General features: G+C 30.9%; 2 protein-coding genes across 4 annotated transcripts; both read right to left on the bottom strand.

The window, feature by feature from the left end:
- Positions 1 to 15,843: 15,843 nt before the first annotated feature.
- LOC120075268 (uncharacterized) lies at positions 15,844 to 18,615 on the bottom strand. Of its 2 annotated transcripts, none has more exons than XM_039028486.2 (2): positions 17,484 to 18,615; positions 15,844 to 16,356 (listed from the first exon to the last, which is right to left on the bottom strand). In XM_039028486.2, the coding sequence occupies exon 1, from the start codon at positions 18,316 to 18,318 to the stop codon at positions 17,521 to 17,523; it is 798 nt and encodes a 265-aa protein (XP_038884414.1). In that variant the 5' UTR covers positions 18,319 to 18,615; the 3' UTR covers positions 15,844 to 16,356; positions 17,484 to 17,520. The 2 variants fall into 2 exon arrangements, with proteins under 2 accessions (XP_038884414.1, XP_038884415.1); XM_039028487.2 differs by having other exon boundaries at positions 17,492 to 18,566.
- A 2,176-nt stretch (positions 18,616 to 20,791) lies between these two features.
- Positions 20,792 to 24,010, bottom strand: LOC120075422 (NADH dehydrogenase [ubiquinone] iron-sulfur protein 4, mitochondrial-like). 2 transcript variants are annotated; one of them, XM_039028801.2, is made up of 6 exons: positions 23,868 to 24,010; positions 23,397 to 23,733; positions 22,679 to 22,767; positions 21,976 to 22,105; positions 21,817 to 21,846; positions 20,792 to 21,092 (listed from the first exon to the last, which is right to left on the bottom strand). In XM_039028801.2, the coding sequence occupies exons 2-6, from the start codon at positions 23,553 to 23,555 to the stop codon at positions 21,033 to 21,035; spliced, it is 468 nt and encodes a 155-aa protein (XP_038884729.1). In that variant the 5' UTR covers positions 23,556 to 23,733; positions 23,868 to 24,010; the 3' UTR covers positions 20,792 to 21,032. The 2 variants fall into 2 exon arrangements, with proteins under 2 accessions (XP_038884729.1, XP_090169019.1); XM_090312893.1 differs by having other exon boundaries at positions 23,397 to 23,901.
- Between the last annotated feature and the right edge of the window lie 242 nt (positions 24,011 to 24,252).

Raw genomic sequence — 24,252 nt, 5'->3', positions numbered from 1 at the left:
CTTAGTATTATAAATTTATTTGAAACATTTTGTTAATTATAAAAATATATATATTACCGAGTGTATTTATCTCGTCGCTCCAAAGCAACCCTTATTTCTTCTCTTTTTTTTTCGAAATAATTTACGCACTTGAAGAATTTTATTTGAGCAAGAGCATTTATCAACAACATTCGAGCTCCTTTGAGGTCTCCATTTATGCACTCTAATAGATTTGTCATCATCTACCCATATCTGAACCCTCCATCGTGTGCTTGAGTCCAGTGCTCCATACCAATATTGTAAAAAAAAAACTCAGACAACTCCGATTTATTCTTTTGATGTCCTTAATGACTTTATTAAATTTTCAAATTTGGAATTGACATTCGATACGATAAACATAATTCTTTAATGTATTGAATTTGTATTTCTTTTTTTTTTATTGAAGTTGCTGACAATATGTCGTAAGCAAAATCGATGGTGACATTTTGGTCCTGTCCAACCATTTGATGGATTGTTCATTGCTGAGATAATGCCAGCACGTCAATCTGAAATTAAACAAATCTCTTCGTGTGTAACAATTTCTCTCAAATATTTCAAGAACCATCCCCATGAGTCTGCAGACTCCTCATCTACAATGGCGAATGCAAGGGAAAGAAGATGCCCGTTTGAATAAACTGATATAGCAATCATTAACTTTCGTTGATATTTTCCATACAAATGGGCACCGTCTATCTAAATCACCGACCAATATCTATTAAAAGTTTCTATAGAAAGACCAAATACCAAAAATACAAAAGTAAGGATGACATGTCCTTCAGTTGGCGTTTCTTTCACTTTCCACTCCACACGTGTTTCGGGATTGGTCTGCTTAACCATATACAACCACCTGAGTAACAATCTGTACGACTCATCCCAATCACCGAACACTTTAACCAACGCCTTTCTTGCCCTCCCACACCCTATGGAAAGAGCATGATATCCAAATTTTGTTTTTATGTCGGATTGCAATTGTGCCACGCTGATAGATGGTTATTCTCTTACAGCATCACAAAACTCTAGTGCAATCATCGATGAATCTAATTGCACATGACTTTGACTAAGTTCTGAGTAAAAACATGTATGTTGATCAACATACTTAGTGATCTCAAACAAGCCATACGACTTTTTCTTTGTTGCACGAAGTTTCCATTTGCAACATTCTTCCCACTTCTTACACTGAATTGTTAAAATCATCAGTGTCGATTCCACAACCTCATATGGTACGTAACACTTAATAGCAAAACATTTGACCGAGTATTGTAGCATTTTTTTGTCTTGAAAAATCATCCCCTTATACAATTGGGTATTGTCAACATTCACAGGGCTACAATTGGGTCATATTCTCGAATGTTATCTATTACATTCATATCCAAATCATTGAATATATCTAAAGATAACCCATGTTCATGACCATCAAAATCCAACTCTTCAAATTCATCGCCCATTTCTATTCTAAAATACATGTAGTGATTGTTAGCCTCCATATTTTCATCATCACAAGATGGTGTAATTGATTTAGGATCAGGGTTAATACATTGAGTCGAATCTTCAAACTGACTAAAGGGTGCATTCATGTTTATATCCAACCTTACCCTATTCACATTAATATATAAATGCACTAAATTCGGGAATGGCATCGCGATTAAGAACACCAAGTTCATTGCTTGTTCATTAGGTATAGGGAATGGTATAAATCTTACTGATCTTGATGGTATTAGATTAGGATGTCTATATATTATTTCTAACTGATTTGCTCTCATATCTACACCAACTGACATCCCTACCATTTCAATGATTTATTCAAAAACAAGTACACCATTCACATTGATGCTAAAACCCCCACATGATAGTTGGTCATAATCAACTCCATCAACACCATCAATCATACTACCATTTGTAAACAACGTAAATCCCAAACATTTGTCCGTCATTTGCTAAAAAAAAGAACAAAAAGTACATTACTAATTAGTTTAGTATTTATCAAACTTAAATACAAAAAAAGAAAAAAAAAACAAAAATATAGACAAAATATTAAAAACTAATAAAAACTAATAAAAACTTTGAACATCAAACTTAAATACTAAAATAATCAAATATCATAAGAAATATATATTAAATAGAAAAAAAAACGTTTTGTATTAAATAATATGAACAACTACTAAACTTTTTAAAATGCACTAATACTAAAAGTATAACACTAATACTAACAAAATGTAATATTATTTAAAATACAAAAAAACAAAATGGTAGGTCTAACATAATATAAACAAGATTATTAAAACATATTGAGAAAAAAAACTAATAACATCAATATGTAAATATTATTGAATTCAACATCTATTAAAAAAATTCACATTATAGATCTACTAACATCAATATATAAGAAATTAAAATAGTATATCTAGAATAATATAAATATAAAAAAAAAACTAGTAATAAATAAAGAAAGGTCAAACAATACATTACTATTATTTTACTACCTATCAAACTTAAATACAAACAAAAATATTAAAAATAATTAAAAAAAAACTTTGAACATCAAACTTAAATACTAAATCAATCGAATATTATAAGAAATATATATTAAATAACAAAAAAAATTGTATTAAATAACAAACAACTACTAAACTTTTTAAAATGCACTAATACTAAAAGAATAACACTAGTACTAACAAAATCTAATATTATTTAAAATACAGAAAGAAAAACATTAACATGGTAGGTCTAACATAATATAAATAAGATTATTAAAATATATAGAGAAAAAAATATTAACATCAATATGTAAAGATTATTGAATTCAACAACTATTGAAAAAATTAACATAATAAATCTACTAACATCAATATATAAGAAATTAAAATGGTATATCTAGAATAATATAAATATAAAAAAACTAGTAATAAATAAAAAGTAAACTCACAAATTCAATAGGGGGTTTACTTTTTTTCCTCAAAGGGACAATGGTCCCTTTTTTCTTTGTTATTTGTTATTCGGCAATAAAAAATACAAAAAATAGAATATTATGAGAATAAATATATTACTTATTTTTAATTTAGAAAAAAAAAACTAGGAATTTTGTTGAGTGAACATTACCTCTTTTTTGTTCTTTGTTTCCCAAACAACAATAAAAACTATATAAAAAAAAATTATAATAGTATGAGAATAGGAACAAAATTTATAATTATTTTTTTTTAAATTAAAATTTTGTAGAGTAAATATACAAACCTCACAATCTGATGAACGAATGTGGGGAAGAAGATGATTTAGTAACAATTTTTTAAAGAAGAAGAAGGAAAAAATGATCTAAGAGACAAAGAGTCAGAAAGGGAGAGTGATTTTTTATAGGTTTTCGAAAGAGAAAAGAGTAAAATTTGGAGAAGTTTTGGAAGAAGAAGAAGACGGTAGAAAGCGATCGAAGGCAGTGAGCAAGGAGAGCAAGGCAGAGGGAAAATTGTGATCTGGGAAGCTTATGGTGGGGTTTAAAAAGTTGTAAGTCGAGTTTTCAAAACTCGACCCACGGATTAATGTTCATGTCGGTGATGCAAAGGTGCAAGTGAAGATTAAAGACTGGGCATTGGGAAGGATTGAAGTCTAACAAACGATGGGACAGGACAGTGTGTCGAGTGTTGAAAATTCGACATATGTAGGTCGAGTTTTCAACACTTGATCTCAATATAAACTTTATTGTCGAGTTTTGAAAACTCGACTGAATCCCTCTCCCTTCCTCGAACTTGTCAAACTACAATATATCTCTAAATACTTTTCAAATTATCCTAGTTCACTAAATATTTCTTCAAATTACAATATTTCAATAAAACCTCCTAGTCACTATGATGGGACTTTGTTTGAATTCCCAACAATTAACCTTAAGAAATTATTGTAAGAAACTATAAATCTATAAATTTAAATATACACATTATGTAACCTTAAACTTGTGTAACTTAGGATTTAATTAGATTGATGGAGAAAAAAATGTTTCAAAAAAGTTATTTTTATTTAAATTATTTTCATAAAAAGATTAAAAGTATACTTGAAAAATAATTTATTTTCAAGATTAAATATTTGAAAAGTTAAATTAAACATACTTATTCATTTGCACGATCAAGCCAAAAATTGCACCAACTCAAGACTTCAAAATTGATGCAACAATGAGTTGCAGGGTTGTCTCTCCTATTAACAGAAAGTTAATTTTCGAACCAATTTATTTACGAACACATTTTTATAATATCAACCTCGAAGATATTTGATAGATGGTAATATATATATATATATATAGTATCAACAATAAAGAAATAAACATGTACGTTTTTCTTAAAAATAAATAAAAAAATAAAATAATATTATAACCTATGAATCTAAATGGAAAAAATTCTAGTATTGTGGCAGTACATATTACCATAATTGATTATTTGGTACATCATTGAATGATTTATTAATTTATCGGATATTTATTATATGGATCCTACATAATTATTAAAAAATCCCTATCGGATTTGCTTGGGGCGTTGAGTTGAGATATGATGTCTAGAGTCCATATGTCTGTGTTTGAGATACAGAGTTATTTGACTTCAGTTCATAGGTTTGTATTTGGGATGCAGAGTTGAGTTTATTTGTCTGGTGCATAGTTCTTTTAACACTCTAAATAATCTGCTTTTATGATGATTATTTTTTTTAAAAAAATTTTTAGTCAATAATTCAACCAATCTTTGTTTTGAATATAATATAGATTGCAATTTTCTTTTTAAATTTTTTAAGTTTTTTATTTTTCTCTTTTTTTTTCTTTTTTTCTTTCCTTTTTTTGGTAATAAACAACAATTAACCCACTATATTTCTTGCAGGAATATAGTTAAATAAATTAGGAAACCAAGGAGAAAACAAAACTTTTGATTCCTTATTTTCCTCCATGATTTTCGTCACCATCTTCTTCTTTTTCTTCTTCTTCCTGTGTTGTTGCTTTGTTTTATTTTATTGTTGCTCGGTATTTTTACTCTGTCATGAATTTTGTTAATTGAATCTCTCTCATCATCTTAGTAACCGATGGAATGTCATCACATTTCTTAAATAATTTCACTTTTAATTTTTCAAAATTTGAAGAATCATCAGAGAACAAATCTCCATTTTTCACTATTTATTGCCAAAAAATGTTCAAGGATAAAAATCTTCATTTTATGGTTTTTTTTTTTTTTTTTTGTGAGTTACATACTATTCAACTACATATACATTCTTTTTCAAATATCATTAACACTCATTTGATATGTGAAGTCAATTAAATATAGAAATATATTTTACAAATTTCTACGTGTAAATATTGCACTTAATATAGACAAAATACTATTATTTATATAATCAACAACCCTACAAAATACTTTAACAACCATAGGTCTTATATTAGTCGAAAGTGATTGTTGAAGTTGACCATCAAAGATGATTTTCGTTGGAGTTTGTAGTTGAAGGTGGTTGTTGGAGTTTGAAGTTGGTCACATGAAGGTGGTATTGGATTTGGTTGTCGGAGATAGTTGTTGAAGCTTGGGGTTGATCGTCATAGTTGCTTACTCGAAGGTAGTCATTGAAAGTGATTTTCATCGAAGTTTGTAGTTGAGGTGGTTGTCGGAGCCTACTAAGGTGGTGGTCGGAGTTGGTCATCGGAGTTGGACGTCGGATTTGCTCGCTCAAAGGTGGTCATCGAAGGTGATTTTCATCGAAATTTTTAGTTGAGGTGGTTGTCGAAGTTGGTCATCGGAGATTGTTGTCGGAGGTGGTTGCCAGAGTCCAAAATTGGTTGTCAGAGTTGATCGCTTGAAGGTGATCATCGGAGTTAGGTCACTCGAGTTATCATCGAATGTGGTTGTCAGAGTTGAAATTGGTTCCCGAAGTGTGACAACTATAGGCACAAACAATGGTCGATGAGTAAAATCATTGAAAACATTAGAAGAATGGAGAGTTACAATGAGTTAGGGTGAGTTAGTAAAATATACTAACTCAACTCAAAGTTGATGGACTAAACATTGAATTAGTATATTATATCAACTCAACTCAACTCTTGTTATTGAGCAAAACACCTCCTATGTGATAAGTAGTAAATGGAGGTAGTATGAAAATTTTTTCATACTACCATAATACTAGAAATTTCGTCGAAATCTAAATATATAGATATAGATTTGTTGCAATAAAGTTGTGTTATAGGATAACATGTTGCACGCTATACCGACAAACGTGTTGTGTAAATAACACATTTTAAAAATATATCATATTGAAATGATAACAGAGAAATAAATTGGGGTTTTTGACCATTGAGAAATTGTGGAAAGAAGTCTTGGTGGGTGGAAGCACAAGTCGTTATCCTACGAGACTAATTTGCATCTTCCGAATGAGATACAAAGTTTCACACACGAGATAATTGAATACGTATCTTTAACTATATCAACAACTTTGATTCCTTAAGTAATTAAGTAATTTCATATCCGTAGTATTTTTAAGGATAATAATTAAATGGATAGTAATATTTTTAAAGAATTATAAATATAACAAAATGTATTACTGATAATTTTTATCCTTAATAGACTTTTACCAATCATATGATTTATCACTGATCCATATTAGTGATATGGTCTAACGTCTAACATTGATAGATTTCGGAAACAAAATCTAAATTTTGCTATATCTATAATTTCTTTTATATTGTGCTATATTTGTAAATATTTTGAATCTGATTGCTATTTTTACCATTGCACTTATTTTCTTTCAATTTGGTTACGTTCTCTCTATTTTTTTAAGTTAACCCAATAGTCATTCTTAGATTGTTTTACGGATTTCAAATGAGTTAAAAAAAAACACTAAAATGATTAAACTTTCTAGAAGTTAAATTACTTATTTAAACTTATCATATTTTAGTTTTGGTTAAATTATCAAGTTTAGTCTAACATTGAAGTTTGTATTTGTTTAGTATCTAAACTTTTAAAAGCATGTCAAATAGGTTTCTGAATTTTAAATTTTTTGTTTAATAAATCTTTAAACTTTTAAAAACCACTAGTAAATTTCTAAATTTTTAGTTTTGTGTCTATATAATTAGGTGAGTTCTCTAATATTTTCAAATAGGTCAAAGGATCTATTAAACAGAAAATAAAAAAAAATTAAGGATATACTTAATACAAAATTGAAAATTTAAAGACCTAATTGATACCTTTGAAGATTCGAAGATCAATTGAATAACAACTTTAAAGTTGAGAGATTCAAATTGTAATTTAACTTTTAATTTTTTATTAATAAATTAAAAATAAAAAAATGTATTTGTATATTGTTTATTATTATTTTTGTTTATAGTTCACCATCTAAATTTTAAACACAAAATTTTAAATACAATGAGTTAAAAAATCTTTCTTAAATAATCTAAAATTATTTATTGAACTATCTTCGTTTCAAGTGGAGGGCTAATGTCATTCATAAAAAGAAAACAATATGGTAGATCTTTTATTTAAAAAATAATAATAATAATGGTATTTATATATAAGCTCGATGCCATTGATATTATTTTTAGTCAATCCGAGCATACAACGATAAATAAAACATTAATTATTATCTCAAAGATTTAATAATAAATAAAACATTAATTATGATTCTATTTCACACCCTAGAACTTAGAAAAAAAATCATTTGATATTTTATGAGCATATAGTTAATCAATCATAGAAACCTGTGTTTCCATTTTCCTTTTTAATCTTTTTGGACATGTAATATAATTTTACAACTCTAGAAATTGTTTTGTAACTAACAAAGTGGTTGAAAATAGTATTGTTTGCAATTTTTATGTGTAATTGGTTATTGACTTGTTGAATTTATTTCAATTAAATAATGAAATACGTATTAATGAATATTATAATAGAAAATAATATTGCTTAGTGTCCTAAAGGGCATGTGTCACCATTCATGATTTCAATGTGCCTTGTAAGTGTCCATTTAAGTCTATATCCTACTTGCCACTTTGCCTATAAATAGTGGCATTAGGTGGATTTTAAAAACATACATATATTAGTGAGAATTCTACTTCCACTAATTTTCATATTATCCAATTTCATGATTTTGGTTATTTTATATTTTTAGTTTTTTTATTTTATAATTTTAGTTTTTATTTATTTATTATTATTATATAAAAATATTATTATATTATATTTTTCATATCTGTATTCCCATTGTACTCCTCAATTTCATAACACATTATCTGTTGGGATTAGTGTCCTAATTCTCCTGGTAGTCTCATTGTTTGTAAACATTTTGTACACATTGTTATTAATAAAATAAATGTTAATTTATTTGCATTTATTCATATCCAATAAACTAAGATCCGTGGTTATTTCATGTAACTTAAGCATGTATGTGAGACATACAAGTGGATCATGCTATAACCTAAATAGTATGTAGTATAAGGATAAAGAAGGATATCTTATCCTGTTGACACTACGGATACGACCTACTTTGTAGATATTTATAAGTGTTGTAAAGTGCTACAAATAGTCTGATTCTGACCATTTATGTGGAGATATACGAGTGAGGGTGTTTTATACAAAGAGTTTGTATAAGACTGGACCACGAGATGATTCGTCTCTTTATAAAACGCTAATTAGTGAAGTCATCATTTGGCCAATCTTGAAGATATTATTTAACAAATGTTTACTTCCTTGCCTTCATGAGTGAAGTCATCATTGTGGCAAAAAAAAAAAAATCTACTTTGTTTCACATTTTCAGAAAATCACCTATTTTGATCTAAAAACTTTTTTCCAATTCAAAAGTAACTCATTTTTAAAATATACTTTTTTTTTTTACATTTTTTCAGTCTTTAAGTAGAGGGACCCACCACGTGAAAATACCATTTTGCTCCTCAATAAAAAAAAAAAAAATCATTTTATCTCTCAATAAATGGTCATTCAATTGTCTTGAATATGAAATCACCCAACTTACCTAACTGACGTATCTTAAACTATAAACTTCAATCTTGAGTTTCACGTTTTGTTTTCAAGATAGAAATGCTTTATTTGAGGGTCCCAATTTTAGAGGAATAATCCTTTTTAAAGGGCCCTAAGTTTAGAGGAACAATTTCTTTCCTTTTTGATAATTTCAAAAGAGATAGGTATGTTGAAAAGTAATCTTCTATTTTTTTTAGAAAGTCAGCACAATGGAGTCAAAAAATTACTTTTTAAAGAAAATTTTGAGTAACCAACAAAATTCTTACTTCTTGTTCACTTATTTACATTATAAAGAAAAATTCTTACGTTTTAAGAGAAAAAGAGAGAGAAAATTGAAAAATAAAAAATATTGGAATATGATTGAAAGTGGGAAAGTTAAGGCTAGTGTTATGTGATTTGTCTCAGAAAGTTCAAAGCAGATGTCTTGTGAAAATGACTTTATCCAACGTTACCCAAAAGTTGAGTTGGTTCAACTTTACGAGACAGCTCCTTTGTTCAACTTTTGCCTCGTGAAGTTGAACCAATCAAGCTGTCTTGTAAAGTTGGCTAAGTCAACTTTCTCGTAAAGTTGGCCAAGTCAACTTTCTTGTAAAGCTGGCTAGGTCAACTCTCTCATAAAGTTGACTTGGTCAACTTAAGTCAACTTTCTCCTAGGTTTTTGTTAATGTTTATTTATACATCTTCTTTCGACTAGTAGGTTTTATCTTACCTCACGTGTTTGTTTGCTACAATGGTATTTGGAATGAGGATGAACGAGAACACGCAGGCGAAAATCTAGGGAGTTTGGACGTAAGAAGTGACATTTGCTTTCAGAACTTCTTGTTGAAGTTGTATAATCTAAGTGGGATTGACCCAAACAACCACGATCTCACCCTAAGATGTTTATACAATTTTGGATCCAGGGTTCCTACGATTTGATACGAAATGATCTAGAACTTAGGTTTTTTTAAAAAAAAAAATGGTGAGGACACATGTAGGCCCCTTATCTATTTGTCAACGAAGTTGAAACCTATGTATGGCGACAGTGACTTAAAGAACCTTAATTGCTTATACCAACCAAGCTTTCTATACATTTTAGCCCTAAAATATTCATCTCTTTATTGTCTTACACAACCTTCCATCGAACAAAATTATCCATCAGGTTATGCTACATCACTAACCCATTACATATTATGTTGCTTGATATAAACTATCTTTCTTTGTTCATCCACAACTTCCCTGAGAAGTAGGTGATGTAGTAATTGTCCATTGAGGGAGAGAATACTATCTATGATGGGTCCGAATATGATCTACCTAAACATGTCTAATTGGACCCTATCTATGATGAGTCTGAATATGATCTACCTAAACATGTCTAACTGGACCCTCGTTAACTTCATACGGATCACTATACAGGTCTTAGCCAGATGAGAATACGAAAATAACGAAGCATTAAAGAATCTTGTTGGATCGATTCTCGACTCCATAATAATTACATATATGTGCCACAAAACGTGGTACAATAGTAAAATCCCTAGTGAAAGAAAATACCCTTAAAAAGGACGAACTTCACAAGAAAGAAGCCAGAGAGCCATAACGCCTTGTGAATTCAACTTCACAAGATAAAAGACAGAAATGAACTCAACTTTAAGAGACTTTAGACTATCTATTATTAGTCTTTTTTCTCGTGAAGTAACTTCACAAGACTAACTTACAACATTACGTCGTAAAGTTATAAGTTGGTTTTGTGAAGTTACTTTACGAGATAAAAGACATAAATTAACTTAACTTTACGAGACAAAAGACTGACTTTTGTCTCTCATAAAGTTGAGTTCATTTTTGTCTTTTGTCTCGTGAAGTAACTTCATGGGACAAAGTTACAACATTATAAGACAAACAAGAGAGCTTTCAAGCTATTTTACAAACTTTCCATGGTTGCGAATACTTTAACGAAACAAATATTTGCAACAATTTCACAAGATATTTATCCCGTGAAGTTCAATACACCCCAAAAAATGCGAAATCAAACTCAAATGAACATTTATCCCCTTACCGCACATAAGATATTTGTCTCGTGAAGTTCTTTTAAATTCATTAAAGTTCAAACGATGACAAAGGGTTTTTAGTTTTTCACTACAGATTCCTACCAGAAATCATACAGACTCCCCCTATGTAAACAATACACTCGATTGATCATTTAGAAAGAAAAAAAATGGAAAAGGTACTTGTGTACCTTTTGTCAAAATCCGAATCGGGTGAAAGGGAAACAGAATACGTCCAACGACCACGAAAGATGGATCTTCTTTGCAAGAAGAGAGTCCAATAATGATTGAAGTTTTCCCAGGAAGATGAATAGATTAATTTAAATTGAGGGACAAAATGGCATTTTCATGTAATGGGTTCCCGCACTTAAAGTCTAAAAAGATGAAAAAGAGGTTAAAAAAATAGATTTTAAAAATGAGATTACTTTTAAATTGGAAAGAATTTTTTGGGTCAAAACCGACAATTTTCCCAACTTTTCATACCCACATTTATTGGAAAAAAATTAATAATAAGGGATTGTTATAAATGGACACCTTCACTTAGATTGTGGTAGGTTTTGTTCTTTTAACTAAACTTCCTAGGAAGAAACACAAAATCACAATAATAGTTTTGTACATATATTTACGAATATGTATATATATTTGACATAGTACAAAGAAAAATACTTAAGGGTTATTTGGGGTGCCAAGTTGAGATATGATGTCTGAGTTTATAAATTTGTGTTTGGGGTGTAAAGTTATTTGGTCTGAGTTCACATGTTTGTGTTTAGGGTATAGAGTTGAGTTCATATATTTGGAATATTTGGTACAGTTTTTCTAAACTCTAAATAATATGCTTTTATGATTGACTATTTTCGTTTTGAAAATTTTTTATTTAATAATTATTCTCATTTTTGTGTTTAATAAAATATGGATTGCAATTTTTTCTTTTATTTTTTAAAATTTTTTTGAATAAAATATGAATTGCAATTTTTTTCTTTTAATTTTTTAAAGTTTTATTTCTTTCGTTGGGTAATGAACAACAATTGACCCACTAAATTTTTTGCAAGAATAGTTAAATGAAATAAGAAACCAAAGATAAATCAAAACTTTTAATTCCTAATTTTTCTCATGAATTTCATCATCATCTTCTTTTTCTTCTTGTTGTTGTTTGTTGTTTTGTATTTTTAATTTGTCATTGATTTTTTTAATTGAATCTCCTCATCATCTTAGCAGCCAATGGAATGTGACTATATTTATTCAACAATTTCACTTTCAAGTCCTCCAAATTTAGAGAATCATCTAAGAACAAATCTCTAATTTTCACTATTTCTTACCATAAAATGTTCTAGGAAAAAAAATCTCCATTTGATGGTTTTTTTTGTTATGCATTACATACTTTTCCAAATATTACTAACACTCAATTAAATAAAATATATTAGACAAAATAATATATTTATATAATCAACAAACCTACAACATACTTTAACAGTCATCGATTTTATAATAGTCGAAAGTAATTGTCAAAGTAGATTATCGAAGATGAATTTTGCTAGAATTTGTAGTTGGAGGTAGTTGTTGAAGCCTGAAGTTGGTTTGCGTGAAGGTGGTATTGAAGCTTGAAATTGGTCGTGCGAATGTCGTTGTCGAAATTGATCATTGAAGATGATTTTCGTCGGAGTTTGTAATCGAAGGTGGTTGTCGGAACTCGAAGTTAGTCGCACAAAGGTGGTATAGGAGTTGGTTGTTGGAGTTGCTCATTTGAAGGTCGTCATCAAAGTTGATCATCGAAGGTCATTTTCATTGGAGTTTGTAGTCGAAGGTGGTTGCCGGAATCCAAAATTGGTCGTTGGAATTGGTTCCTATGAAGGTGATCGTCAGAATTGTCAACGATGGTGGTTGTCGGAGTTTGGAATGAGTCGCCGGAGTTGGTCGCTACAGTTGTCATCGGAGGTGGTTGTCGAAGTTGCTCGCTCGAAGGTGGTCATCGAAGTTGATTATCGAAGATGATTTTCGTCGGAGTTTGTAGTTAGAAGTGATTGTCGAAGTCTACGAAGGTGATTGTCGAAGTCTACGAAGGTGATTTTCGAAGTCTACAAAGGTGATTATCGAGTTGGTCATCGAAATTTGTTGTTGGAGGTAGTTGTCAGAACCCAAAATTGGTCGTCGGAGTTGGTCGCGCAAGGTGGTCATCAGAATTAGGTCAACGAAGTTGTCATCTGAAGTGGTTGTCAGAGCTCGAAAATTGGTTGTTCGAGTTGTTTGCCGGAGTTGTGATCGAAAATGGTTGTCGGAGCCTGGAGTTGGTTCCCGGAGTGTGACAGCAATAGTTGCCGATAGTGGCTGATGGTTGTAACCATTGAAAACATTGGAAGAAGAGAAAGTTGTGGTGAGTTAGAGTGAGTAGGTAAAATATATCAACTCAACTTCACCAACATTTAAAGTTGGTACACCAAACATTGAGTTGATATATTATACCAACTTAACTCATATTTGTAAGCCAAACACTTCCTTAGTTGCATCTCATGCTACATTATCTTTATACATCCCACCAAATAGCAAATTCTTCTTATATATATTTTAAATATTTTTTTTTATCTGTGTGACGAGAATATGATGAATATAGATATGTGCATCTTGAGATGCACCCAAATATTCTCCCAGTACAAATAGAATTAATGTTCCAACTATTAACAAAAGATCTCTATTATTTTTATTTTCTAAGTACCGCCATACAATTGTTAATAACTGCAATCATCTCAATATCTTATAGCTTCCTCTTCTTTTATTCTTAGATAACTCAACTTTACCAACTTCAATAATGTTTATTTTGGAAGTTTACACATTTATCGATAAACTGTATCTTCCTCTTTCTCTTGTGCACATTTATCGAAAATCTTTATCTTCAACTCTACCCTTCAAATATAGACTTTTAACTCTAGATTTCAAAACTCCATCCAGCGCCTCAACCACCATCACCTTTTTAAAGAGTTAATTTTATGAGTTAGGTTGGTTCATGGGTCACCTAAAATAACCTAAACCAACCCGAACTTATTATTAACCTTAAAATGTAATTTTTTTGTGCTTATGTACAATTAGATATACTATATTTAGTTTAGTTTTCTTTAATTTTATAAGTTTTTTGGATAATTTATTCTTCAACAACTCCTTAAAATAGTTTTTTTTCCCCACTTTGAAAAAAGATTATACATTATATAAATTGAATGAGTTGTTAATCTTAATTCATATATGAAAATAGTTAAATCGAATTTTTATGTATTGATATTTTACTTCTTTTTATATAAAAAAAAATTAAATAAATGACTCGAGTAACCCGAACCAACTCAACCCAAATGTTTCATGGTTGGGTTGGGTTGGATTCATTTTTTAATGATGGTTATTTGGATTAAAGAAATTTACAACTGGAACAATTAGGTTAAATCTAAAAAGTCTTTTAACTTAACCCAATCCAACCCACGAACATCCCTAATTCATATAAGATTAAGGAAGAAATAAAAAGAAATAAAGGAAAGAATTCAGTTTCTTCCTTCGTATTTTTACTGGCTACAAGATGATTCAATTAGCTATAAATTGATTCATAGCTTCCATATCAGGTGATCTACGCTTTAAATGCTTTGTCATTGGCTTGGCCAACTAACCCACCCAAACCAATTAAAATGGTTGTTGAACACTTTAATAAATATTTATTATTTTTTCTATATAAATTCCAATCAACACGATATTAAGTTTTTATTGACGTATCAATATTTTTAGATTTTCATGGATTCGATAATCAATATAAATGTTAAATTAACATTTTTTATTTTATGGTAGAAAAATAAACAAAATATAAAAAAAAGGAAAAACAACCAAATTTATCTAATGAAAATACAACATAATAATGAATATGTCTGATGTTTATTTATTTATTTTTTAATTCTTATTTTAATAATTTATTCTGAAATATCCTTCAAGATTCGATATATTAAACCTTCGTTGAGATGAATAAGCTGAAAACAAATTTTAAGACAATAAAAAATCCTAACTAGAGTGTCATACGACTCTTTAACTTTTTACAACATTCTTTTACTGAATGTTGTAGATTCTAATTTGTACAGTAATGCTAAAGAAAACTCTCCCAGAAAAGTAATGTTGCAATCACTCTGCACAAGTACTTTTGTCTTTTAATTGATGCCAATTTTAAGGCTGGATAAATACTCTGTCACAGTTTTACTCGGTATAGTTATTACTTTGATTTTGAATCAACAAGCCAACCTAACCATAACTTAACTAAACTTAGTACTTATTTTCATTTTTTTTCTTTTTAAACACTAACATGGAAAGAAAAATCATGTACAAAATATAAGCTAATAATAACTTGACTGGCCAAGTAAACAAATTAGCTTTATGTAGATTAACCATCATTTCATAACCATTTGAATTTTTGTTTTTAATCTTTAAAATTAAACTTCGATTTCTTACTGCATTTTCTACTTTTTAAGAGTTTTAAAAGTCAATTTTGACTAAAAAAAAAATTATATCATTCTTTTAAAATCTAGTTAGAAATTTAATATTTAAGATCCCGTTTGGTAATTATTTTGTTTTTTAAAAATTATTTTATGGACATTGTTATCTTTTCACGAAAGCCAAATTTTGAGAATTAAAAAAAAATTCAAAAAATTGATTTTATTTTTGAAATTTAGCTAAGAATTCAACGAAAGATACAAATCATTGTAAGAAATGTAGATGAAATAAACTTAATTTTCAAAAACAAAAATAAAAAAACATAAATGGGTACCAGAAAGGATCTAAATGTTTAGATAGACACTAAAGAAGTTGTAAAATCATAATTTTTAAAAACCAAATAGGCCTAAATAACACATTTATCATTCTTATACCCAATTCTTGTCTATAGAAGATCTCAAAATAACAACATTTTGGGTTTCCAACGGGTGAAGGATCGAATGGGAGAACCAATCCCTAAAGAAACATGGGAAGCTATGACTTTCACTTGCTCGAGATCAGCCAGCCTATTCAAGAGCAAGAAGCAATTGGCAAAGAAGAGGTGGGTCAGAAACAACGGCTTTAAATGAGCCATAATCTGCTCAATAAAATTCCATCAAATGCCCAAGACTTCTGACCATATCTCTCAACCCAAAATGGTTCAAACATCAACATAAATCACAATTATGGTATGGGTGTGTTCTTTTGATCAGATTTTTCATGTGCTATACAATATCTAGTTAAGTAATTGATCTTTCATCTACTAGATATCACCATCCACTATTGTTAACCTCCATTCAAAGCTTTTCACCAGATAAGAACAACAACAATGTACTTTTTGTCTGTTCTCTTCTTACTCTGAATAGATTCCTAACCTGTTCAAAACAAAAAAAAAAAACAGAAATTAGGGGATGGGCGACAGAGATCCTTTATTAAATCACTCTAAATTGAAAAGTATAAGTTGTTGGGTTAGTCTAATAAGCATAATCCTCAGTTAATACTTGCGTGAGCTTAGATACAAGACTTGAACTTGTGGTCTACCTACTGTTAGGGCTCATAGAATATATATTTCCAAACTGATCACCGATAGATTATCATGTAAATGTAGCATGAGGACTATGATATACAATGAAACATATGTTCGGCATAAACTAAATAGCACTCCATTATTTATTACAAGCCCCTGGTTACAACTTGGAATCATTGGTTGACATTGGTTACCACGCAATAAATCCTCACATTGATTTCTTTTCAAGTAGTTCCAATAAGAATGATCATATTTATATTTCCTAGAATATCACTATACGAATAAAATACCATCTACAGCCTATATAGATGAAGTTTATTTATTCATAATCTTAAAACTCCTTTTGTAGTTTTCAAAATTTAGCTTGGTTTCTAAAAACATTGGTCTAAAGTAGATAACAAAACAAGAGGTTTAGAGGTGGAATGAGTATTTATAAGTTTAATTTTCAAAAATTGAAAACCAAAAACCAAATGATTACCAAATTAAGCCTTAGAAATCTACCCAAACTTTCTAAAACTTGAAACCTGACAGTAAACCACATTCTTCTAAAATGGAAAACATAAAGGGGGAAAATGTAGCATAGGATGCCTTCTCATATACAAATTACAATTGCCCCACCAAAGCAATTATAAGCAGGCACAAATGTTTATGCAGGCTATGTTAGCTCCTATGCACCCACCATAGACATAATCCATAAAAAAACACAGTTCACTTTCACCATCAATTCAAAGTCACCACAAGCATTCAAATTCTTATATTTTACCGAGTATTTTCTGCTGTTATGTTTTACACCATTAACGTGCAAACAATTAATTTTGATTCCTTCTGTTCCATGTGGTTCCCCTCACCTATATTATTAAACCAACCTCCATTTTCTCTAAGTAAGCAGCGTGATCATTAAATGATGAAATTCAATCAGTTTAGATACTATTATTAATCATAAAGATCATCAAATCCAAGAAAGGAAATGCTCACCAGATTACCTATCTTCTTGTGATTCATAAACTATATGCTATGCAACTTTTGAAAGCTCATCTTTCCTCACCCAAATCATTCCAATATCCCTCTGTTTACGGGGACCCCAACGATCAAGATTCCGAGGATCTCTGAAGTTCCGATTGCCTTGACTACCGCCTCTGTAAACACCATTGTTCCTCCCTCTTTTAATTTCAAAACTCACTGAAATGAGACTTAATTTGTTTTCCATCTCCTTCATTTCATGCGTGTAGCCAGTTTTTTCAGGTCCACATTGACTCACAGTCTCCGTCTTTTCATCGATTTTTCTTGCCCTAACATTTTTCTTCCCGTTCTGCACCTCAATCTCGCATTCTTTCGTTTCCTCCTTCAAGTTCTTCTCAGGTGTTGGTGACGTTTTATCTATCTCTTCCTTCTGTGCTCTAGGGTTCTTCTTGCGACCTTTCCTCTTAGACTTCTTTTCCGTCTTCTCATCTCTCTCGACTTTAGGAACAGCCAACTCAGGCTCGCCTTCATCTTCAGTCTTCTTGCACGTTTCGTTCACATTGCGCGGATTACTCACCGGCACAGCTCGATAATACCTCTGAAACTTCCTACTCCCATTTCTGCTCCAAGAAGAAGCATTGATTCGAGTCTTTCGAACCACCGGCTTCTGATCGTCCTTCTCCTCAGGTTCCGTCTGGTGAACCTTCTGTTGCTGTTCTTGTTGGTCAAGCTGTTTCAAATCTTCCTTCTCTTTCTGGTTTCGCTCATTTTCTTTGAGCCACCGTTCTCGAAGATGAAGAATACTGACAAAGTTGGAGGGTTGAGATGGAATCTGGCCCCACCTTTCCATCGGCAAACGGGAAATGGATTCTCTAAAGAACTGTAGCTTTTTCCATCAATCAGCGGAAAAGACACATCGAATACTCAGAATCAGTGAAAAAGAAAAGACAAATTGACGGACTGCAACCATAGCTCCAATGGAATTTTGTTACATGAAGAAGAAGAATGTACGGCCTCAGCATCAAGCCAACGGCTTCCCCGGTTTTTAACCAAAAGATGACGAAGCACGAAACTAACCAAACAGTATTTTCCTAACCGTACATTAAGACAATTCCGGCGATACTTTTACATACAATGAGTGATGTATGAAAGGTTATGGGTCAGACTATTGATTAAAAAGAAAAAAAATTAAATTATAAAAAATACCTGAACTTTACACTTGGTGGAAAGTTTCAACAAAATCTCTAAAACTTTGAAAGAGAGTTCAAATAATATCTTTGTAGTTAGTTTTAGATATAAAGTATTAAAGTTTTGTTTCAAAATTATTCCTGAACTTTCAAAACATTTCAAAAATACCCTTAACTTAATAAAATTTTTAAAATATTTCACCGTTAATATTGAATAAAAAATATCTTCACCGTTAATATTGAACAAAAATAGTTCATTCTTTGTGACAAAAATGATTTTAAAAATTAAAAAAAAATCAATTTGTTTAAAGTTTTCTTGAATTCGAAATAAATAAATTATATAGATATCCTCACTTTTTCATATAGGTACTCCCATATTTCTCTTAATTTTCCAATTCTTAGTTACACCAATGTTCTCAACAACCAAAATAAAAACAAAAATTTTAAGTTAAAACATGAAATACCACAAAATTTCACAAAACTCTAAAATCAAAATCTTTTCCCAAAACATATAAATAGGTACTCTCATATTTCTCTTAGTTTTCAAATTTTTAGTTTACACCAATTTTCTCAACAACCAAAACACTGTAATGCTGAAGGCCCCCTCATAAAGCGCTTTGGAGAGTAAAGTGTCTCTTCATGCACACATATCAAATAGAGAGCGATGCAGCGCCGCAAGGCGGGACTACAATGCTTGCCTAGCATATTGTCTCTATGAATGGCACATGACACATCATAGCACTTAAGCAACGCCATACCTCCCCTTACTCGATTTCGTCGTTTTGCCTCATGTTGCTTGCTCATTGCTCCATTTAAGCTTTAATTTCATCCGAAACGTCCATCACTTCTTTTGCTCGATAACCTATCTAACAACTAAAAGTAAACATTAAATTTCTAAGAACCAACATGATTTAGACTGATACTTTTTTTATTCGACTATTTATCGTTTTGATATGTTTCAAGAGGAGATTTTAATTTTGGAGTTTTGTGAAAATTTGTGATATATAATGTTTTAACTTAAAATTTTGATTGTTGAGAAAATCAATATAAGTCAAAAATTGAAAGATTAAGAAAAATATGAGAATAACAATATGAAAACAATAAGGATATCTATATAATTTATTTTAAAATTAAAAAAACTTCAAACAAATTGATCAATAGAAGTATTTTTTAATATTTTTTTCTTAACTTTTAAAGTCATTTTTGTCATGAAAAATTAATGATTTTTTTTTTTAAAAAAATACTAATGATTGAGGTATTTTAAAACTTTTATGAAGTTAAAAGTAATTTTGAAACAAAATTTTAATCGTTTCTATCCAAAATCAACGATAAGGATATTTTTTTATTTTTTATTTTTTTAGTTTAAAGACATTGGGGACGTTTTTTATAATTTAACCAAATAAAAATAAAGATAATCATCTAGAGAAATATGTCGAAAATTCTATGTTAAAAAAACAGATGGACCTAGAATATCATAGAACTTGAATGTACACTATCAATTTTTAGTATGAAATCCAATCACTCCGCTCCAAATATTATTAAAAAGAAATTAAGATATCATATTTAAAAAAAAACATTTTAACTTATTCAATCTGCGTCAAATGTTTATTTGATTTTATAAATTTTCCAAAAACTTTTTCTCAATATTTCCGTATCATCAACATGTGAAACATTTTAAACTTTAAATTATATACAAACAATGATATTTTATATTTTAGTAATGATTAGATACAAACTACACCGTTCTTTAGTATAATAAAAATAAAATAAATTTTAATTTAATTTAAGAAAATTTATCACATGATTTTTCTTGGGTGCACACGCATCAGATCACCCCAGTTTTTTCTATCACACCTGCTCAAAAAAAGAAATTTCGAAAACAAATAAATATTATAGAAATTTTAAACAACCCATCCTCTTCTAAGGTTAATTTTAATATTAAGTGACCTGGCCAGCTCCAATACCCCCATTTTGACTGCTTTTTCATCATGTAAAGGTTTAATTGGATTAGATAACCCAAGTAATTTTCATTTAAAAAATGCTCTGAAAATGATCTCAAGACATTTTTTTTTAAAAATACATGAGTAATAATGTCAGCAGAGCGATATTCATTTTAACGATCTCAAGACCTATTACTCAGTTAAAGTATGCTCACACGTTATATAATTAATCAAAAGTTAAGAGATCCAAATCTCTATTCTTGAAAAAAAAAAAAAAATGCAAAAGAACTGGAATTCACATATTCTATACACAACTATAAAATTCTCCTTCAGAAGGAAGAAAAAATATATATACACACATAAATTCTTATATATCAAATATTAGATTCTCACACTTCTCTCTCCCATAACACCTTTCTTCCTCTACCAGCTCCAAATTAATTTTCTTCAGCTTTCGGTGGTCCTTTCCATTTGAAGTTGTCCGCATAGGACTTTGGCTGCACAAGATTAGAAATAAGAAGCCTGAAATCAGTTAGAAATAGAAGTAAATAGCTCTGGCTTATCACTATGAGGGCCCTGTCAAAGAAAAAGGAGGGCCAAGAAACAAGGGAAAAGAAGAAATTTGGAGCCTGCAGCTTTCAAAGAAATTCATCCAAGTCATCATAAAGTTATATAGAACATTGGAATGGACAACTAGATAATTTAAAGGTTAGGGAGTATTTTTTTTCCCCAAAGTGTCCGAATGACAATTAATTCTTCTTAATAATTGCAAAGAAAAATACCAAAGTGCATCCTAGGTACTAGGTTACTCCATCTTTGTGAATCTCATCCAATTATTCAACTATAATTTCTCTCCTGACAGACCTTTCTTGCTCCTTTTCTCTAAAATAATTTTAAACTTTCATTTGTGCGTGTGATTCAGGTAGATGCACAAAAGATGAGTGCATTACAGTATTGCTGTAATTGCAAACTGCACTTGTTTGACTATCAACAAACCATATTCTTACGTTTCTTGTAGTTTGCGCATTGAGAGTGGATAGATGTTATTTATAAACTGGACAAACCATATAGGTTGATTGGTAAATTCCTCCCCAACTCATGCGAATTAGTGATATTAACAATTTGAACAACCTGGAGATTTTTGGCCAATAATGTGCCGAGAATAGATTACAGGGGCAGCATGAAAGAGTAGTTTCAGTATTTAATCAACAATAACTTTACCTTAAGAATTGGTGTCTGGCGCTTCTTAACCTGCAACAGGGGTTCTAGGACAGTTAGCAACCAGATTACAGAACATAAATTGTTTCTGTACCAACCTTATGTGAAAGGAAGTCTCAAAAACTGTATCAATTGCAAATGATAACAAAATTTCAGCGGAACCTCGTATTGCCAGCCATGCTTTTCAGCAAACCTCATTGCAGCTTCTGCACTATCAAAACTAAGGGCTGCATCACCGACATTAGCATATGGGTCTCCTGTGGATGTCCATCCCATCAAGGGATTTTCCCACCTAAGCAAATGGGGCCAGATAAGAAAGTCGATTGATTCATAAAATCTAGAATAGCTATGAAAACTAGAGAAACTGGAATCCTGTATTTAGCAAGCTTGCTTGTCAATAATCGCTTCAGTTTTAAATGCATGAGAACAAAACCCGAAATCCCATCAAGCAAGTAAATGCCAAGAGAGTCAATTTTTACATGGACTTGACAGTTTTTGAATATCCTGAATTTCATCTCAGTTTTATTCTATGTCGTGATCTAATACTATCAATGATCTTTCTGGCTACATCGTTGATGGGCCATCCTTTCGGTGTTACTAAGAAGATGATTTGCCAAGCTTTGTTTCTTCTTTTGGTTGTTATGGGGCGAAAGAAATTGACACATTTTTCGTGATTTTTTTCCCTCTTTTGATTGGTTTTCGGATTTTGTTCTTTATACTAACTTTTCGTGGGCTGCTTTCTCTTGTAACACCTTTAGGTGCTTGGGTTTTCCCTATTTCATTTATCAATAAATTTTTTCTTTATCTAAAAGAAGAGAACGGAAAAGTCAGCGCCGGCTTTGCAATTCAGGAAAGGAAATCATACTTGTGTGTGGAGAGAAAATTAATTTTCCATTTCCCGACTTTCCCTGAGCCTTGCTGTGTAGCGGTTCTAGCAGGTGAGTAGATTATAACCTGCAATGCATAAAGGAAGACAATCCAATTAGTTCCTCCATAAGCCCAAATACTGACAGTAATTTGTTAGAATACCAATCGCAAGTAACAACATTATAACGTATTGCAGTACAAGAAAGAGAAATTACAATATCAAATAGCAATAGCCTTTCAAAAGAGATATCTCTCCCACAATCTCCAACTCCCAATACCATCTCTCCCTCAACTTCCCAACTCTTTGTATTTATGACTACTCATCCTAATAAACTAACAAGTAGTTACAATTATGCCAGTAATATTCCCAACAAAACCCTAGGGATACTCTTAATTCAATAAAAAGCATGCTAAAAATCATCATGGTTGAGTTCAATGAGAAATGAAATTAGTTTAAAAATGTCCTGTGTAACGAAAACTCAAGAGGACACCATCATGCAGCAACGTTCCTCACAAAGAACATTTTTACCCTAATTACTAAATTAGAGCTACATCTGATTCCAGTTCATGTCTCTGATCTAACAGTCATATTTGGTTCTTCTTCAAGATTCTTCATTATCAACTATACAACAGAACTTGGATTGAATAAATTTCGTCCAATATATCTGAACTAAATTAAAGAAAGAGAAACTAAATTCACCGCTAGAAATGCATACCCGACGACGGATATGCTCTTCAGGAATACCGGATACCATGCCAATCTCCCCTGGCTTGAACTCAACCAAGGAGTCCGAAGAAAGCAATCTTGTACAATGAACAAAAGCTGATAGCTTCGAACGATCAAAATTGTACCTACCCAGCAGAGAATTCGCCATCTTTACGACGAGATTCCTCTATTACCAAAGTAATTTCTGCTATCCCATCGCGTTTTCCTCGCCAATGGGTTTATAACATTTGTGGTCAATCGAAAGAAGACGCGAAGCTTCCAGAAAAGGCGACCCTCTGGAAACCTTTGCCCTGCTGAAGATTTTTACACGAATAGCAACGCCACGTCTACAATTTCAAGAACATTCGATAAAGAAACTTGCTCCACAGTGCGTTTGCCATAATGCATATTGTTATTAGAGGCAAGAATAAATATGGAATAATAAAAGAAATAATAAAATATAAGTTGGTGATTATTATACTAGTTAATGGTGCACTGCAGCGTCGGGTAGAGCTCGTCCATCGTAGGGATTCTTCCAACAGAAGAATACGGACGGAATGGAATGGAATCGAACTCCGAAACCGACGAGAATCTGCTGGAAGACGCGTTTGCCGGCAGGATGGAAACCTTGTAAAGAATCGTCGAACCGCAATACATTCGCGTCACAGAGAAAATTTGACCATGTATGTTCACGACGAAGCGTGTAGATGTGATGTATGTCTTTATGTGAATTCGAAACATGGAGCTAAGGAGATCGTTTGGACTGGTTCTCGAAGGGTTGCCTTCAACCGGCTATGCATATTCTTAGCTTCTTAGCATGAATTTGTCCGGTTTCGGTAAGTAAACGCCATTTGTAACTTAGTTTA

Source organism: Benincasa hispida, chromosome 4, assembly GCF_027475165.1.
Source record: "Benincasa hispida cultivar pf3 chromosome 4, pf3_genome.v1.1, whole genome shotgun sequence".
NCBI lineage: Eukaryota > Viridiplantae > Streptophyta > Magnoliopsida > Cucurbitales > Cucurbitaceae > Benincasa > Benincasa hispida.
Note: the sequence above shows the minus strand (reverse complement) of the source record. Positions and strands in the feature narration are given on the sequence as shown.

Bases quoted from the DNA above. Each gene is read 5' to 3' on its own strand.
- LOC120075268 (XM_039028486.2), bottom strand. From the start codon at position 18,318: ATGGAAAGGTGGGGCCAGATTCCATCTCAACCCTCCAACTTTGTCAGT.
- LOC120075422 (XM_039028801.2), bottom strand. From the start codon at position 23,555: ATGGCGAATTCTCTGCTGGGTAGGTACAATTTTGATCGTTCGAAGCTA. The intron at 21,847-21,975 runs GTTCCGCTGAAA...CCCCTGTTGCAG, and splicing joins AGCATGGCTGGCAATACGAG to GTTAAGAAGCGCCAGACACC. The intron at 21,093-21,816 runs GTAAAGTTATTG...AATCTTGTGCAG, and splicing joins GCCAGACACCAATTCTTAAG to CCAAAGTCCTATGCGGACAA.